Source organism: Pteropus medius, unplaced genomic scaffold (genome assembly GCF_902729225.1).
Source record: "Pteropus medius unplaced genomic scaffold, Ma_sr-lr_union100, whole genome shotgun sequence".
NCBI classification, from domain to species: domain Eukaryota; kingdom Metazoa; phylum Chordata; class Mammalia; order Chiroptera; family Pteropodidae; genus Pteropus; species Pteropus medius.
Genome location: NW_024348242.1, coordinates 315,091 through 332,792, shown reverse-complemented (window position 1 = coordinate 332,792; position 17,702 = coordinate 315,091). Strand labels below are relative to the sequence as shown.

The following is a 17,702-nucleotide window of genomic DNA, read 5'->3' as shown; positions in this document are numbered from 1 at the left end:
AGGGACAGAGGCCGAGTAAGGCGCACAGGGCGGAGCAGAGGGGCAGGGCCGCACCTTGGTGCGGATGGTGAGGGCGAAGTTCCCCGCGCAGGTGCAGTACACGGACATGTGCGTCTCCTTCACGCCCCCGCACCTCAGGCAGGCCTGAAACGAGTGACAGCTGGTCAGCGGCCCCCTGCCCACCCCTCCGCCTCACGCCAGCTTCATCCGACTGCGCCACTGCCTCCCAGCACCCACAGGGACATCACGCCAGGCGCCAGGCGTGCTCTGCCCAGACCCCACACCTCCCTCGGTCCTTGCTGACGGGTCCCCTACACCTAAGGCTGAACATCTCCCTCTGTCACACACACTTCCTGCCGGTTCTCGTTACACGATGGCCACTCATGCTCACCTTGTCTGCTGTCTACCTCCCTCCGCCTGAACGAAAGGTCTATGAAGTCAGAACCTGGCCACTGTAGGTGCCCAAGGTGCTACAAGGCTGAGTCACCTGGGCTTGTGGACGAGGCCTGACCCGAGGTGTCACCGGGAAGGCCCAGGTTCTGACCTGAGACCTGTGCGCCCCCAGTTCCCCACGGGCTCACATTGCTTATCAAGGGGCCCTCTGTTGGGGGGCGCTCACCAGGTCCTGCAGGGTGAAGGCCATCAGTTTCTTCTGCAGGGCCTCCACCAGCGCTGCCTCGATGACGGACGAGTCGTAGGCAGCTTGACAGTTGGAGCAGAGCCACTGGGGCAGCACAGCCCCGTCCTGGGCCGAGACACAGCGCGTCAGCCTCTGCCCAGCCCTCCCCGCAGCGTGTCCACACTGGCTAAGACTCGGTGTTGAAAAGCCCTCGGGGACAGGCGCATACAGCGTGCAGCAGCTCACAGCTCTGGACACGCTTACTGACATGTTTATCGGGACAATGCTCTAGCGTGTGGCAGTTGAGTGGCATAAGCAAGGGTGCCTATTTTCATTCACATCGAAGCTAGCAGGGGTAATATGGTGGACATGGGTCACTTGACAGTGGGCGTGGCAGGATGTGACCTGTCGCCTGCAGCCTGGGTGCTCGTGCTCCCCTGGCGAGGGTGTGGGAGCCGGCTCACCTGAGAGACGGAGGGGTCTCGGCACAGGTCCAGGTCCTGGCAGAAGTTACAGCTGCGGCAGATGACCTCAGGGAGCACATAGGAGCGGCAGGGGTCTCGGAACTGGGCCTCCTCGGAGAACTCGCCCACGTCCACCAGGCGGAGCAGGTCCCGGTTCAGCTTGTTCACCTGATTTGTGATGTTTGTGTCCAGAGACAGCACCTGCAGAGGACGGGGACGTGGCAGGGATGGCTCCTGAGGCCCCTGCTGCTGTCCAACTAGAAAACCCTGCGGCCGACTATAAGCTGCAGCTCTTGGCACCATTGTGCCTTCCAAGCCCCGTTCGTTCGTGGTGATAGAGGGCACAGCTCTGGGTGAGGAGGGGTGAGCCCCACAGGGCGGCACGGGACCTGCTCTCGGATGACTGTCCTGTACCTTGCTGTTGGTAGCATAGCTCTATCCATCTGTGAAAACTCTAACAGCTGCACTGCAGAGAATGAATCTTACTATGGGTACATTTTAAAATGTGAGGAAGTGTGAGCCAGGGGTGGGAAACTGTGGGGGTGCTGGGATGTGCCGCATCCTGACTCTGGCAGTCGATACATGAGTTTTGGCAAAACTCAAAGAATGACACTAAAAACGGTGAATTTTATTACACGTGTTATACCTTAATAAAAATAAATTAAAACTATTCTGAAGTCCAACAAGGAACTGAGATGCCCACTAAACCATTCCTCCACGACAGTCAGAAGCCACCCGATCCTGGAGCGTCGGTCACTGAAGTGCAGTTTGCCAGGGGCTAACTTAATGAGCAGTGCAGTGCTCTGCGCGTGAGGTGCCTGCCCAGGCTCATCCGGTAACACTACCCGCGTCTGCCTCAGCCTCCCTTCCCAGAAGGCGTTTGGCTCTAAGCGAGCTGCCCTGAGGTTCCAAGAAGCCTGGACGTTTCAGGGACCGTGCCCGGTCCCTGGCATTTGCCGTCTCACCAGCACCCCCAGATCACCCCACCCCAGGGCCTGAACAACCCTTCTGCCCACACACCATTCTTTCCTGGGATCCGCATGTGGCCCGACCCCCTGGTTGCTGCGGCCTCAGCCCCAGGCCGGGCAGAGGGCCTGCCTCGCGTTGCCCGCCACTCTGAGCCCACTTCACAGCACCTGAGCACACGGGTCTCCCCCTCTTGTCCACCTCTGAGCCCCGAATACCTCACGCAGTGGCTGTATGGAAAGGGGCGCAGTGAGTGGCATCGATGCGTGACTTACTCCTGGCTCCCTGCACACACAGATGGCCTCGCCGCGCAGGTCAGCACGAGCGCCCTCACCTTACACACGCATTTGATGAACTCCAGAGCAGGGTTATTGAGCGGCAAGTGAGAACCGGGGAGGACAGGAAACAGCGCCGACAGCTCGGCCGAGTTCCGCGAGCCCGTGACTTTCTTCCGAATCTTCTGAGTTATGGTGAAGAAGTTCTGAGTGAGCTCATTTGCCACATAATCTTGAGAGAAGGTGATCACTCCTGGGAAGACAAGGGACATGGCACCTGCCCCCACCTTGCACAGTGAGAGGATGCTGAGAAGGACTTAGGGACCCCGCCCTGGACTTGGAGACTCCCTGAGCACAGAGGGGTCAGGTTATAGGCACACGGTGAAGGCCGCATGCAGCAGGGGTAACTCACCGGGGAGGGCTCCAGCGGCCCCCTGGGCCTCCTGCGATGGCTGGCTGGCGCCCCTCCTCCTTACAGGGGTGCTCCCCGGGGCACTGCGCCCCAGCTCCTCCTGCAGGCTGTGGTACACGGCCACGATGTACGCTGTGGGGCAGGCACAGGCCACAGGTCTTAGTGGGCGATGCCCAGGACTCCCCAGAGGCCAGGGAGACCCTGGGCTGGTCAGACTGTCAGCCAGCCGGGGACGAGACGCTGCTGTTGGCACTGACTATTAGCTGCACGTAGATGAGCCAGGCCCATCGCCGACATGGGAATAAGCAGGGAGTGCTGACGTCTATGTGCATGCTTAGAGCGCCGTATAAATAAGGCAGCCCATGCCAACCGCCACGCTGGACAGCGACAAAAACAAAGGCTCGAAGTCTAGGGTCCATACACCTGACCACCAGGCCCACACAATTCAAGTGAACTTAAGAAAGTGACTCAGGATAAGCAGACAAAAATACAATCTCAAAGGAAACCACGCTGGCCGCTCCTGCGGGTGCGCATCTGCTGTGAGTCGGATCGACAGCACCCGTCTACTGTTCTAATGCCTGGCTCTGAACCGCGGTGGGTGTTTAACGTACGAGTTTCATCTGCATGTCAGCACAGGTAATTGGTTTGTAAACACTAACCCTTCAGACCCCTTAGGCCCAAATCAGATGCAGGGCTTTATTACACCAGGAGTTGAGCCTCAAAGGCCAGCCCGTGGGCAGCCGACTGCGCGAGCGCCGCGCCCCTTCCAGTCACCACCTGTGCACACACGCCAATCCTGGGGCAGAAACATGGGCCCCAAAGTGACACGGGCTGGGGCAGCTGTGAGAGGCTGAAGGCGTGGACAGAGGACGAGGGCGTCTTCTACCCGGCACGGTGTGCGGCCAGGGCACATCCCGCCCAGGGGCAAGGGTGCCAAGCACAGTGTTCCACAGAGCGGCACGACATGATGGGGCGGCAGCGGGCGGCTCACCTGACACTATCATGAGGAAGTAACTCTGGCAGGAGGCTGCCTGCGGCAGGAACCGCACGACGTTCCAGTTGTTTTCCAGCAAGTCCTCCACATCAGGCTCCTGCCCACTGTTGTCCTCGTCCTCGTCCCCATCCTCGTCCCTGTCCTCGCCGTCCTGCTCTTTGCCCTCGTTTTGGGGGTCCTGCTGTAACAGACGGCCCGCCGTGTTCTCGCAGCGGCAATGAGTCATTTGCACCCCGGTCTCCGACCCCACTCGTCTAGCCATCTTGTCTCCCCGAGCCTGGCAGATTCCTGGGGGACGGCTCTGTGGAAGGCGCTGTGTGCCATGCCGCGTGCACAGGCACTCGTGCCGCATGGGATGGTCGGTCTCACCTGGCCCTTTCAGAGCATTCGCTTCAGTCACTCAGCTCTAGGGGGCGTGCGAGAGACCGGCCCTCTGGTCTGAGTCCCAGACCCCCCTGCCATGGTCGGTGCTGGGTCTCAGGGTCTAGGTCTGCTGCGATGGCCCTGCGTTCGGGTCCCCTTCCCCACGACACCTTTCATTTCAACACATGAAGTCTGACGGCTGCCGTCCTCAGAGCAGCGACAACCACCGCCTTCCATCAATCTGTCTACACTGCCTGACCTTCCTCTGCCCTGGCATGCACTCAGGCCCCTGGAGGCACTCCCTTTGATTCTGAGACCCCGTCCCCTGGCTCCTCCATGAAAACCCACCCAGGCGGGGCTCGGTCCCTGCAACTCACACAGCCCCAAGCGACCTCGCCAGCCCGGCACCCCCAGACACCTTGCCACTACCTGACCTGTGTCCCCACTTTACACACGCTGAGCAACTGTCAGGCATGGAAACGCCACTCGTCCCAACCAAGCACGAGCCCCTCACCGCACACTCGCTCTCTTGCCCCGTCCATCTGCTAACACCCCTGGGTCACGCATGCGGGCATGGCCCGCACACAGCCCACACCTGTGTCACCCACACCCACCCAGATGGCCCGTCCACTCCACCTCAATACTTAGCGAGTACTTCTCTCTGACCCTGCCCCCTCCCCTGGGCTGACATTAGCTGGGCCCCTATTCGCACGGTGCTGTCCACACAGGGCGCAGGAGGATGTCATGCCCGACATTTCCCTGCTCAGAATCTCCCTGTCACTTAGGCCAAGTCTCCACCACAGCCTCAGGCCCTAGTGGCCTGGCCCTGGCCAGCGGTGTGACCACTGCCCCCTCCCCACCCTACACTACAACTCACAGCTGCCTCACCCGTTGCTGGCACAGGCAGCTCTCTCGCTCCCTTCAAGCTCTACCTTCTCGTCACCTCCTCAGAGGCTCCCGGACCTCCCCTCTCACTCAGCCCCTGCCCCGGGCCCGCTCTGCCTCTCCCGGCTCCGTGTTGGTTCTGAGCTGTCACCATTGCCGACTCCAAGCCTATATCTACTCGTCTGCTTGCGCATGCTCTCTCCCCTCACAGATGCCATGATGGCGGGGCCTGTCGTTTGCTGCTGCACGACTGGGGCCTGGAGCTGTTCCTGGCACCAGCCTGTGACCACAGCGTGTGCTGAGCAGACACACGTGGACCTCAACATCATTCAGTCCCAACCTCAGCTCTCCAGGACCGGTCACCTCACCTGTCCACAGTGGATGCTAGATGGAACGTTCCCTTTGATTCCACCGTAGTTAGAGGGATCCATCCAGAGAAGAAACTCCCAGCATCGAGAGAAAGAAATCGTCAAGGAATGGAAGATCTCTTTGGAATGGATGCTAAAAAGAAGCCAAACAGGAATTGCTTAAGTGAAATCCAGTTTTCCCCCTTTTCTCCGTTTTTCTTCTTTTATTTTTGACCCTATCCGCTTACCCTTCACTTATTTAAAAACTTCGGACTTCCTAGGGAACGTGATAAGCAGTACTAAGGAGACTTGTGCATCCAGCCAGGCAGGAAAAGTGGGGACAGGCATAGAGAGTGAGTGGCAGAGCCGCAGAGAGCCGTGCCCTCCCCAGGCTCCTCCTCGAGCACGGCCAGGCTCGTGGACGGGCCCCCCGGCATGCCCGCTCCCGCCACTGCCACGGAGCCTCGCAGCTCGCGAGTCTTGCTTCTTCAACAGTGGGGAACAGTGAACTCTGGACTAAGTGCTGCTCTGGCCCTGCCCATAGATCTCAAAAATGCCCCAAAGGATCAAACTGTTTCCAAGTCACAGAACAGAAAGCCCCAGAATAGTTACAGGAACACAACAGCATCCCACAGACAAGGCAAGATCCACAATGTCTGGCGTCTAATCCGGCATCACCACCAGGTTTGCAAAGAAGCAGAGAAAGACAACGCAGAGTAAGGAGAAAAACCTACCGACTGCAGACAAATCAGAGCTGACGCCAACATCAGCGCGCGAGGAAGGGAACAACATTAAAGCAGCCATTATGACTGTGTGTGCGAAACGCTAGAGAGATGGACATGTTAGATGTACTCAAGGAATTTAGGGACCCGAACAAGGCTCTGAGAGAGCAGCAGTGTCGGAAACGGAAAGTATAGCAGGGTTAACGGCAGCGTCTACACTGCAGATCAGTGAACTTATCTGAAAGACATCGACAGAAATTTCCCAGGAAGATACAGAGAAGATAAAAACTTTCAGAAAACAAACATCTACTGTAATTCTAGACCTATCTTTCAATAGAAATTCTACTTAAAATATCTTTCAGAAATTAGGTGAAATAAGGGCTTTCTCAGACCTGAAGACCCAGCTACAAACAAGTTTCGAGTGTCCGCTGGCAGAAGGCCATACGCCAGGGAGGGACTCAGCGGGGGTTGGGGGGGAAGAGCGGGCGGCGCTGACACCTGCTGGTGATGTACTCCACGTAGGCGACGGCGTCTTCGACCCGCCGCTTCTTGGTGCAGAGCACGACGCGGTTGAAGTTGGCGTAGACCACTGACGACCCCAGGCGCTTGAACTCGGCAATGAGCCTGCAGACGAAGAGCAGAGTCAAGAGTCAAGATGTTGCAGAGAATCCCCGAAGACACCGTGAGGGACAGAGCTAACGATCCTGACACAGAAGTCATCCTACGTACAGCAGAACCCAGAAGCAACAGTGGTGATTTCTGCGCAGTGAAAACCCACCAAGACGAAGCCAAAGATAATCAAAACCCGGAAAAAACGTGCAACTCGTATCATAGAAAACGGCTAACTTTTATATACAAAGTACTCGTACAAATCAATGAGAAGGAAATAACAAAACCAGAGAAAAATGGGCAGAGGACATGAAGAGAAAGTCCCACCTCATCCACAATAAGAACCACAGATTAAGAGCACACCAAGGCAGTGTTCTGCCCCATCGGGTTGGCAGCAACCTGCCACGCTGGTGGGGCTAGGGTGGGCCACACCCCCAGTCATTGCTGGCGGTGGCATCAGTATGACCTTCATGGCGGCCACTTAGTGTTTATGCCTAGTTATAACATCTGTCAGACCTGCAAAAGTGCTACCTCCGGGAGTTTATGCTACAGATCTCTTTGCATGACCTCAGGCTCCAGAAGGAAAATTCACTGGTTGGTTATTCGTAACAGCAAGTTCTGCAAACAGCCTAACCATCTGTTAGTATGGCACACCCCTACCTAGATCTCCAAGACCTACAGGTAACTACGATAAGTGAGAGGCAGAACACGTGGTGTACGGTGACCTGTGCAAACGAGTGGCAGGAAGATGGCGTCGCATAGCACATCTCCACAAGGGCACCGTGGGAGGCTGTGACAAGGCTGAGTTTCTCCTGGGACCCTTTCACTATTGACTTTAGAGACCAAGGGGTCAGCACAACCCGGAGAGAGCCACCGGCGGCACTCACTGCAGGAAGAGCTTCTTCATCATGCTGTGCAGCGTGCGGTGCAGGGCGGGGTCGTGCAGCAGCGAGGCCGGGGACCGGAGCCAGCGGTAGAAGTGCATCACCTGGTTGTCGGCATAGACGTTGCGGTACTGTGTGATCTCCTTCACCCAGCCCACCACCATGCTCTTTAGGACCCTGGAAGACAGGTAAGCACGCGCCCCCCACGGTTACTGGCACCAGCTCTTCCTGTTCTGCTGTCACCTTTGAGCCCCACTCCCCTGCACCGCCCAACCCCATCACTCGGCTCCCCGCAGTCCGTCCGCACCCTCACCATGGCCGGGCTTCACCGCCTCACGTACAGCCCCTCGCGCCCTCCCCGCATGCTCAGTGTAGGGACAGATAAGGTGACAGGTGTGCAGCAGGCCCCAGCCTTGCCAGGAGAACCAGAGCAGATGCCAGCAGAGACCTGCAGGGCCCTCTCGCCTTTGCACTGCCATGGTCCCAACCACCTGCCTCATCCTGGCCACCCCACCAAACTGCCTGGATGACACCACATGGCGCAACGAAGCTGTTCCCTCAGTAACAGTCCTGCCACCTGTGGTCTGACCCCACCTTTCAGAACCGCACTGACCACTTCCTCGCGCAGACAGCCCTTGGCTCCCACTGCACCGTGCAGGTGTGTCCCTGAGCCGTCCCTCTATCAGTCCTGTCCCTGCCATTTTCAAAGTCCTGTCTCCCTTTTGCAAGAAGGCGACAGGACCGATGGCTGAAGACCATGGTTCTGCAGATACAGGACCCTCCCGCTTGGCATGAGATCAGCCCCGCTACCTCAGTGTTCTCATCTCTACGATGGGCGATGGCTGTGTAGGCCGTGGAGAGGGCACATGCCGGCTGCCACAGCGTCACCCTGTCCATAGCAATTTTCTCTGGACATCTGAACCTGTGACTCATACCACTTTTTGCCCGGCTTAACCTGCGTTTGCAGCCCACTGTCCAACCCACAGCAAGTACTCAACCAGCACCCAGGCTCCCAGTTAACCGGAGCCACAGCAAGTACTCAACCAGCGCCCAGGCTCCCAGTTAACCGGAGCCCCCACAAGGGCATGCCTCTGGCCACAGGAAGGAGCTAGACGCATCACTGTACCAAGATACTTCCTGACCCTGACGACTAGTGCAGGGGAGCCCCAGTGACCGTCTCAGCCCCAAGTCTCCTAAAACATGGGCCGAGGGTCAAATGGTGTCTCGTGTGCCTCCCAGAGCCCAAACATAGCTACTCTGCCCCAGAGAGGAGGGCGCAGAACAAAAAGCCAGATGTTCTCAGGGACACGGGCCCCGGGCACCTGAAGGTGCTGGAGCAGAGCGCCGTCTCGTCATAGCTGGCCGGGGCGCTGGCAGCCTGGTTGCCGGTGATCATGTCCTCCAGGGAGGCCTGCTGGATCACGTCGAAGCTGACGCCCATGCTGTCAGCCCCTTCCATGTCATTGACATGGTGAGACTGCAGGATGGTGTTGACGGCCAAGTTCTGAATGTCCAGCTCCACGCACACTGCACACACAGACGCCAGTTCTTATGCACTGACCAACCCCTGGTTTAGAGCCTGCCCCAGCCAGCACCACCTCAGAAAAACTACCACTGCTAGGGTGGCCGACAAGCCCCAGATGGGCTGACTGCAGAGCCCGGCCCGCACTCACCCTGCCCTCAAGAGGCCCCTACAGCCTTGGCCAAGTGCCTAGGGTCCGCTGCTGGGCATGCTCACCACCAGAGAATGGTGAGAAATGGCAGAAACCAGCAGCTGAGGCCCCTGTAGGCCTTGCCCACCCACCTGTAGAGTAACAGCCGGAACTGTTAATCTCCACGGTGGCTTGGTCTTCAAATTCCATGACGAGGCGGTTGTCGTCGGCTTCCTTCCCACCCAGGTCAGGGCGTGACGTAGGGGAGAGCCACAACAGGTGGTTGTGGCGCTGGAGATGGCGGGCAAAGAAGAGATCGGAGCCAAAGGTGGAGATGTCCTCAGGCAGGTTCCCAATGGGGATGTGGAAGTACCTGCGGGGGTCCGGGTCACAGGGCAAGTCCCAGGTTGAGGATGGAAAGCAGTAAGGACGAGCTGCTGCCAGAAACCGATGAGGCTGGCAACAACCAAGGTGGACAGAGCTGCAGAAATGCCCAGAGACATCTGCGCACCCCGCTCACCTGCTCATCTCGAAGGCCTGTGACAGGCAGGTGTCTAGGTTGAGGTAGTGGCGGATCATGTGCCGGGCCCCGTGGCGCTGCCAGTCCAGAACTCCATAGCTGATCTTGTTGGCCACGCGGATGGGCACAAGTGGGAACTCCTCCAGGACAGGAACCTCGCCGGCCAGCCTCTTCAGCTCCCAGCTGGACTGCACGGCGATAAGTGTGGGCCCACGGCGCTCCTCCTGGGCACAAGGTACAAGGCAGCTAGGAAGACCTGGCCTAGGGGAGGGGTTCGCAGGACGGGACCCCTCCACAACTCACCTTGTAGGCCAGCAGAAAGCGCTGAATGGCCCTGCAAATAGTCTTCAAGTCGGTTTCTGCCCGAACTTCAAACGTGTGTTTGGGGGGCGGCAGCAGCTCGGGGCCCACCCTCTCCAGCAGGAGGCTGTGCTCGGCTGAGTACAGGGCGCTGAGGCTGGGCATCTGGTTGCTTCGCACCTAAACGAGAGCGCGTCAGCCCTTTGCCCTGCGGAGAGGGCAGTGCCCAGAGCGCCCCTCTGTGCAGACCCGCCTCTGAGTACAGGGCGCTGAGGCTGGGCATCTGGTTGCTTCGCACCTAAACGAGAGCACGTCGGCCCTTTGCCCTGCGGAGAGGGCAGCGCCCAGAGCGCCCCTCTGTGCGGACCCGCCTCTGCATCCCGCTTCTCGTCTGATCGCCACGGGCACTCATGTTTGGAAACAAGGCCAGAGGACTGGGCGTCTTCCTGCCCAGTGACCTGCTGCCCCCCAGACCCCACCCCAGGAAGGCACCCCTGCAGCCCTGGCCAGGAACTCACGGTGTCCAGCACAAACACAGTCGCCCTGCGCTGCGAGGGCACGAAGATGCCGAAGAGTGCCTTGTGGCCTTGTGTGTGATGATACAGGTAGATGTGGCGGATGCTCCCTGCAGGAGGACACACACGTCACCCAAGAGGTGCGGGAGGCGGGGCAGGACAAGGGCGAGGGCGGCCAGCACACGCCATACCTGGCTCCAGGTAGCTGAACTGGGCCAGAGAGCGCATCTCCAGGTGCTCGAGAGCAAAGGTCTCTGTTTCCCAGCCTGACAGGTGCCTCGCCAGTTGCTTATTGACCACACACACACAACCCAGCTGCACCAGGGCCCGGAACAGCAACGGGACCTGGACAGGGCCGACAGGTGGGACGAGGGCTGACAGGGGCTGCTGTGGTTGGGGTGTGGCCCACTATTTTCAGGCCGTCTTTGGCAGATATGCTGTGGGTTTCTCGTCCTTGGTTCTGTCCGGTGGGATCCCCGCCCAGTCCGGCTGGGAAGGCAGTTACCTGAGTCTCGTACACGCCCTCAATGTCTGGGGCCGACAGCTCAGTATTGATCTCGTTGATGTGTTCTTGGTACATGTCCTCAGGCACTGAGTACTCGTAGAGATTATAGACCATGTTGGACCGAGGAAGGACTCGATTTACCTGGGGACAGCACAGACAAGGTAAGTGGTAATGTCTGTAACACATGGCCCCCACCCAGGCGTACACACATGCACATACTCTCACATGTGTACATGCATCATTTAAACATTCCTAGGACTTCTGGTGCCCACGACTGTGGGGTATACTCCATTTTACTCAATAAGTAAAACTCAAAGCTCTGGGCATCACTTTGAGAAGCAACCTGAGACCTCTGAGAGGCAGAGCTGCTCTGAGTGGGAGGGGCGGGAGCTCCCAGTCTTCTGGGTTTCTCCTGAGGGTTTCCCTACTCAGAGGACAGGGAAGAGCCCCCGGGGGAGCAGAGTGGGGCAGTCCTAGTGAGGAGGGAGCAGGAGAGAGGCACCCAAAGGGATAAATGCCCCAAAAGGAAGGACGTTCTCCCAGTTACACCGAGAAACCTCCGGGAGCCCCAGGCTGTCCGTTCTCTGCGGCCCTGCGCCCTGCCCTGCACCCTGTGCCCTGCATCCACGTGCTGCTGAGTCTCTGGGCTGGCATTTCTCACTCCAGTTCCCAGCTAGAAACACATAAGTCTCGTCTCAACAAGATGTCGGCTCACTCTGCGACTGTGAGCACCTGAACAAGACACATGCATGGACGACCTCAGTGCCCGCGCTCTGGGTAGAGCGGGCTGGGCATGTGGACGGAGACCCCAGGTGAAAGCCGATGAGGACACGCCCCGGGGGAAGGAGGCGGAGGACCACCCACCGTCGGATTCCATTTATAGACGTCCGCAGAGGGCTCGCACCAAGGGCTGGGGAGGAGAGGCTAAGGTTTCTTTCTGGGGTGATGGTTTCACGACTCGGTGACACACTACCAGCCACTGAGCTACACTTTAGATGAGTCACGGTCGGCGTGAGGATCACATCCCAATAAGGCTGTTACTCTCCACGATCCATGGGGACAGGGCCTACGTTCCAACAAGTGTCCACCCAGTCACTTGTGTATATCAGATACAAGAGGACAGTGCACCCAGGACAAGGCCACCAGCAGCTCCTGTCGCTGAACCGATCGGTTCTGCGTTTCAGCTGATTATTGCTGTGTCCCGAGAAGCCTCTCAGGAGATAGAGGCTACAGGACACCTCGCTCAGGGACACACATTCACAGGACCCCGGTCCTCTGTGCGGCTTCCATCACTGTAGAGATAGCCTCAGAGGCTGAGCAGGTAGCTGGCCACGGTGACCAGCATGACCAACTGTTTTCTATACCTTGCGATATGAAGGCCCCTCCTCCGCTTTGGGCACCCGCTGGTTCACGTAGAACACACGGGGGACGCTCAGCTTGATGCAGTACAAGTCGCTGCCGATGACAGCCCACAGCCTGAACGCGCCGGCTTGACTGGTCTCGCTGATCTGAAAGGGAGCAGGTTGTACAGCAGTGGGGGCCTCACTGTAGCCTCCAGCACCAACCCAAGCAGAGGCAGAAGGACAAGGCCTGCCCTTTCTCTGCCATCCCAGACCACAGGACGGTCCCCAGGACACTGAGCTGGCCAGATGGTGCCATCGGCCATGATGTTGGCCTGGGGGTGTCCCGCCCTCCCAGGGACCCGTCGCACCTGCACGATCTGCCACGGAAGGTCCAGAATGCTGCGGGCAGTTCTTCGCAAGAAGCCCCCAAGCCCTGTGGCAGGCCCCTCTCGGACGGCCCCGGGCTGTGGCGCGCCCTCTGCCGTGTCCAGGCGCTGTCTCTTCCTGCGAGCGAGGCGCTGCCGGGCCTGCAGCTGCCACTTCTTCTTGTGGAACCGGAGCCAGACCAGCCATTCTTCCTGAGACAGACACGGGACAAGACAAGGAGGCAGATACGACGAAAATGACTGAGGGGCACGAAGTAAAACAGGATGCACTTCACGGCAACGCAGCCACACATCCACGTACTCCGTAATGACTAGGAAGCTCACCAATCTTCTCAGGGGTCAGGACCCACCTCGGGGTCCCTGCAGGGAGATAGGGCACCAGCGCGTGGGCCTGACCGGCAGCCCTGCTCCCTCCTCCCACCAGCCACTGCTGACTCCCTAAGGCTTCTCACCTGGGTGGTCCCGAGGGCCGGAGGCCGCCCCAAGACTTCTTGCCAGGGCACCGTCAGCCCCAGGTCCTGAGACTCCTCCTGGCTCTCCCAGAGGATGCGCTTCCTCTTGGTACTGACGGGGACTGCTGAGTGGAGTGGCTTTGCAAGGCCAAAGTCCTCCATGTCAGGAGTTCCAGGGCTCAGGGTGCCTGCCAGAGCCTGGGCCACACTCACCTGTGACGAACAAGCCGACACTTAGAACACGGTCCTGGCAAACCCATTTCTAGACATCCATCCGAGGGCATCGCCTAATCGGGACCAAGTACTCATACACAGATGCTCATTTACGGACAAGTCCATTTTAACTTCTCATGGTGCTGAGCTCGCACAAAAATGTCACTGGGTGCCACCACTGTGGAGCAACCTTCACATTTCCCCACTGGCGCCAGAACTCTCCTTCCTCTTCATGAGAAATATGACATTGCAGAACAGGTAAAGCCCCCTCCTCTGGCCTCCCTGCACCTCTGCACCTTTCAGGACAGCGTCTTCAGTGTTTTTTAGTTTCTAACAGATTTTTATTTTACAGTTTAGAAAACTGAAGTCCTTAGGTGCAGGATTCACTCCAGGTCACCAAGTCTACTGGCACAGTGCTCTCTGTAAGACAGGTCTGCGCCCCACCTGGAGGAGTCAGCTCCTACCATGAAAGAACGGGGGAATTAAAGAGCAGAGTGTCAAGGTGTACATTTTTAGATAGAAAAAAAATTCTAGACATGCAAAAGGAAGCTTCTAATGTTACAGATTGCGGCAAGGGGGACTCTGGTGCCATGTGCCCCCAGGACCGGCCCAGCCATGACTGTCTCGGCCTCTGCTGCCCCGGGCAAGGCCCATTACCTGTCTCCTGCCCTCAAGGACAAAGAGCTCACTGATCTTCTTCTGCTTGTAGATGTCATTCTTTTCCAGCAGCTTTTTGTGCAGCCAGTCGGGGTGTCTGACGCGTGGCACTGGGTTCTTTACCTATGTGAAGGTGAGACCTAATCACCTGTGACCTAGCTAGCTCAAGCCAGGCCCAATCTCTGTGGCTTCTAAGCCACCTTGGGCCAGCCCCCTGGCCCTGACCTCACCTGCTGCAGAGCCGCAGGAATGGTGATGATTTTCTGGATGGCACTCCCCAGCCGCTCAATGTAGTAGTCCCAGTCCAGGATCTGAGCATGGGACAGATGGCAGGGGTGTGAGAAAAGCAGTGGCGGCAGCAGCACTGTGCCGAACGCCTCCTTGTGTCTGATTCTGATTCATCCTCTGAAATTCTGCAATGAAGGTGCCCCTTTCACGGAGGACGGAACTGAGGCGGAGAGCTTAAACGACGCTGCCAGGACCACGGCTCACAGCACTGTGCTCCAGAACCAAGCCTGCTTCTGTCCGAGACAGCAAGGAAGGCCCCTCTCGTGTTTCTACGTCTGCCCGGAAGGGTCACGACTCCCCCCCATCACACGTCCACCATGAAGATGCCAGGAAGAACGCTAGCCTGAGTCAGGTACTCTGCTGTCTGGTTTCTCCTTAAACTTCCAAGTAGGACAAAGTCAGCACTCACTGTCCGAATATCAAAGTCTTGAAGGGAAGAACTCTTCAGCCATTTCCGGAGAAAGTGCCTCCTTACCGTGGGCTCTGCTTGGAAGATGGCGAGTGGGATGGCCCTGGGTGACAACAGGGACAGAGCTCAGCCAGGATGTCTCCCCACAGCCGGCCACAGCACTCACCAAACGTATGTGTGTTTTACTGTAAAAAAGGACTCATAACATAGTTTGTAACCTGTTTTCATTTAATGTTATTTTGTATAAACTATACATGACATCTAATGTTTATCGTATTAAATAACCACAGAGCACTTCGTCGTATTAAAATATGATGGCTAAACACTAATGCTCCGCCAGTGGCCACTTGGTCTGTGCTGTGTTTGGCCACTGCGAAGAGCTGTTTCCCTTGCCTTCGCGTAAATGACACATTCGTGTGCGTGTATATAATTAAACATTTCTAAAATGCTCTTCGCTGGGTAACACCTGGGAAGAGTCCATCTGCTCTCCTGAAAGAACAGGCCAGTTTGCACGTCACTAGCAAAGTGACAGGGCACCTGTCAACACTGCTCTTTCTTTCACTTGTTACTGTGAAACGGTAAACATAAAGAAACTTAGGAAGACAACAAGCCTTGCGCCCCCACCCGGTCCTGTCAAACTTCAAGCCCCGCCCTTTTTCTTCACACAGGAAAACACGAAGAGGACGAAGCTGCCTGCCTAAGCAGCTCTGCTGACTTTCCTCACTCAGAAAGAAACGCAAGCCCTGTTTGGTGTTTATCAATCCTCTGCACGTTCTTATGCTACTCCTGTTTGTATGTATCCATAAAAAATAAGAGTATTTTCCACGTTTGTAAACTTTACACAGGAGGTATACAGTACTGATCTTCCTGCAACTTGTTTTTTCTGTTCAACATTGTTTTGAACTGGATCAGTGTTGTAACACGTAGCTGTGACCGTCACTCCAATTCACTGCATAAAAACTACATTTACCCATTTTCTGGTTGAAGGACACTTACGGTGTTCCCAAATTTTGCTCTTTAACACAACGTAAACACGGTGGCTATACAGGACACATGCCCAGAAGTGCTCGACTGTGCGGTAAATCAGGCATCTTCTACTTCACCACGTGCTGCTGGTTTCTCTCCAAAGTGACTGTCACCCACAGTCCCATGCACATGGTGTGAGCGCCGGTCTACACGGTCACCTACAACTGGCACCATCATTCCTTATCTCCAACCAATGGGTGCTTTTAACATCACATTTCCTGATTTCAGGAACCCTCGCCTTGCGCTGGGAGCCCTCACCTCTCCGTGACCGGAGACCCCTCGGGCTTCCGGGAGATGATGTAGCGGCAGCTCAGCCCCGCATCCTTCACCATCTGATCTCCCAGGAACTCGGCCAGACGCTTGGCCGTGCTGATGGACGTGGACTTCTGCTCCCCGTACTCTTCCAGCTTCCTTGACATGGAGCGGTTCTCAGAGATCAGCTCGAACAGCTCGGCATCAGGCATGTTGGCCGCCTGGAGAAAAGTGGGCAGGGTGTCACGCACAGGTAGAGGGGCGCCCCCGGGCCTCTTCTCGTGTGGGGCCCAGTGTCTCCGGCCGGATGAGCTGAGGTGGCAGTGTAGGTCCGAGGGCAGTCTCACCATGGCATAGCAAGAGTTTGAACCACGTCCCAGCCTGAGCTTCTATCTGCATTCCTGTGCATACGCATCCCTGACCTCATGCCCTCGACTCCCCGCAAGGTCTGCTAGGCCTGCGAGCGCCGCCTGTGAGTCCCCCTGGCTGCTCTCCAGGGGGCCGGTCAGCTCTCCACAGAACAAGACATGCCGAGATCCAGAAGCCCAGAGCAAAGGAAGCCAGACGACATTCCAGAATATTCCGGCATTCCTTTCACCCAGAAAGCCTCTTCCTAGCAAGCCAGGCAGGAGAGGGAAAGACATCTATACCAAGGTGTTTGCTGCAATGCCATCCTCACAGTGGAGACCTAAAGCTGCCTGCCACCAACAGCAGAGGGCCGGCGCTGTAAATTAACCCGGCAAACTCAATGGAATACAAGACTACAGAGCAACGCAGGAATAACAATCAATTCTATAAGATACTTTAAAGATAAGCCAGCAATGTCATTTAAACTGTAGAAATTGTGTGTGCATTTACAGGTCCAACAAAGATTTTAAAAATCAGAGAAATTTTTGTGATTGCTGGCAAACTTTTCTCTTATAATTTGTTTTATTATCATGTTATTTGTTTCCTTTGCAGAACTGTCACTGGATACAGAAACTGAGGGAAATTCTGGGAGTCACTAGAACTAAGCAAGTCTTGGGATTTCATCAGAATTAGCCGAGTTCATCTGTCACCTTCTCTCTGGGAGCCCACGGAACAGCGGGCCCCTCTGCCCACGGGACCTGTCAGAGCCAGGTGAGGTGCAACCTCACCTTGCTGTATAGCACGTCCAGCCAGTAATCGGCCACCTTGGCGACAGAGCCGTACACCTCCTCCAGGGTGTTGCCCTTGAGGAAGGCCTCGAACACGGAGGACTGGAAGATCTTGATCAGCTGCAGCTCCCCGCGGCGTTTGACCTCGAAGCCCTTCAGCTCGGCCAGGGAGCCATCCTCATTGAACACAGCGTATCTAGAAACACGCAAGCACAGCCGAGAAGGGGCCAGGCGCTGGCTGCTTCCCTGCACCCCTGCGCCCGCCTCCTTCTCTTCTTCCCCTCCCCTCCCCGCCCCTCTGGCATCCACCCAGCAGCGAGCACCGTCTGCTCTGAGCTCATTCCTCCAAAGTAACATAACAGGTGGACTACAGAGCTGGTGGCATTGGTGTCGACAACAGCTTTCCAAACTGAATCAGAAAGGACAAGCAGCAGAACCAAGTCTGTGCCTATCCCGGCTGTTGGTCCATTTCCTAGATGGGTTGTTAACTCGCATTCATCCATTCCCT

The 17,702-nt window shown here is 57.0% G+C and overlaps 1 protein-coding gene across 3 annotated transcripts in view; it reads right to left on the bottom strand.

The window, feature by feature from the left end:
* Positions 1-17,702, bottom strand: part of POLE (DNA polymerase epsilon, catalytic subunit) — a 36,711-nt gene that overhangs the window by 1,076 nt on the left and 17,933 nt on the right. The window contains exons 25-48 of one of the 3 annotated variants that reach the window (XM_039879185.1): positions 17,195-17,390; positions 16,065-16,279; positions 14,781-14,883; positions 14,314-14,394; positions 14,084-14,206; positions 13,214-13,426; positions 12,744-12,953; positions 12,397-12,540; positions 11,033-11,173; positions 10,719-10,872; positions 10,531-10,637; positions 10,016-10,192; positions 9,713-9,936; positions 9,345-9,565; positions 8,863-9,067; positions 7,544-7,717; positions 6,546-6,671; positions 5,347-5,479; positions 3,728-3,911; positions 2,737-2,868; positions 2,384-2,601; positions 1,084-1,284; positions 620-745; positions 55-144 (exon numbers count right to left, since the gene is read on the bottom strand). In XM_039879185.1, coding sequence (XP_039735119.1) covers positions 55-144; positions 620-745; positions 1,084-1,284; positions 2,384-2,601; positions 2,737-2,868; positions 3,728-3,911; positions 5,347-5,479; positions 6,546-6,671; positions 7,544-7,717; positions 8,863-9,067; positions 9,345-9,565; positions 9,713-9,936; positions 10,016-10,192; positions 10,531-10,637; positions 10,719-10,872; positions 11,033-11,173; positions 12,397-12,540; positions 12,744-12,953; positions 13,214-13,426; positions 14,084-14,206; positions 14,314-14,394; positions 14,781-14,883; positions 16,065-16,279; positions 17,195-17,390 — 3,898 coding nt within the window. The remainder of the gene's footprint in view (positions 1-54; positions 145-619; positions 746-1,083; positions 1,285-2,383; positions 2,602-2,736; positions 2,869-3,727; positions 3,912-5,346; positions 5,480-6,545; positions 6,672-7,543; positions 7,718-8,862; positions 9,068-9,344; positions 9,566-9,712; positions 9,937-10,015; positions 10,193-10,530; positions 10,638-10,718; positions 10,873-11,032; positions 11,174-12,396; positions 12,541-12,743; positions 12,954-13,213; positions 13,427-14,083; positions 14,207-14,313; positions 14,395-14,780; positions 14,884-16,064; positions 16,280-17,194; positions 17,391-17,702) is intronic. The other 2 variants (XM_039879187.1, XM_039879186.1) reach the window with 2 other exon arrangements.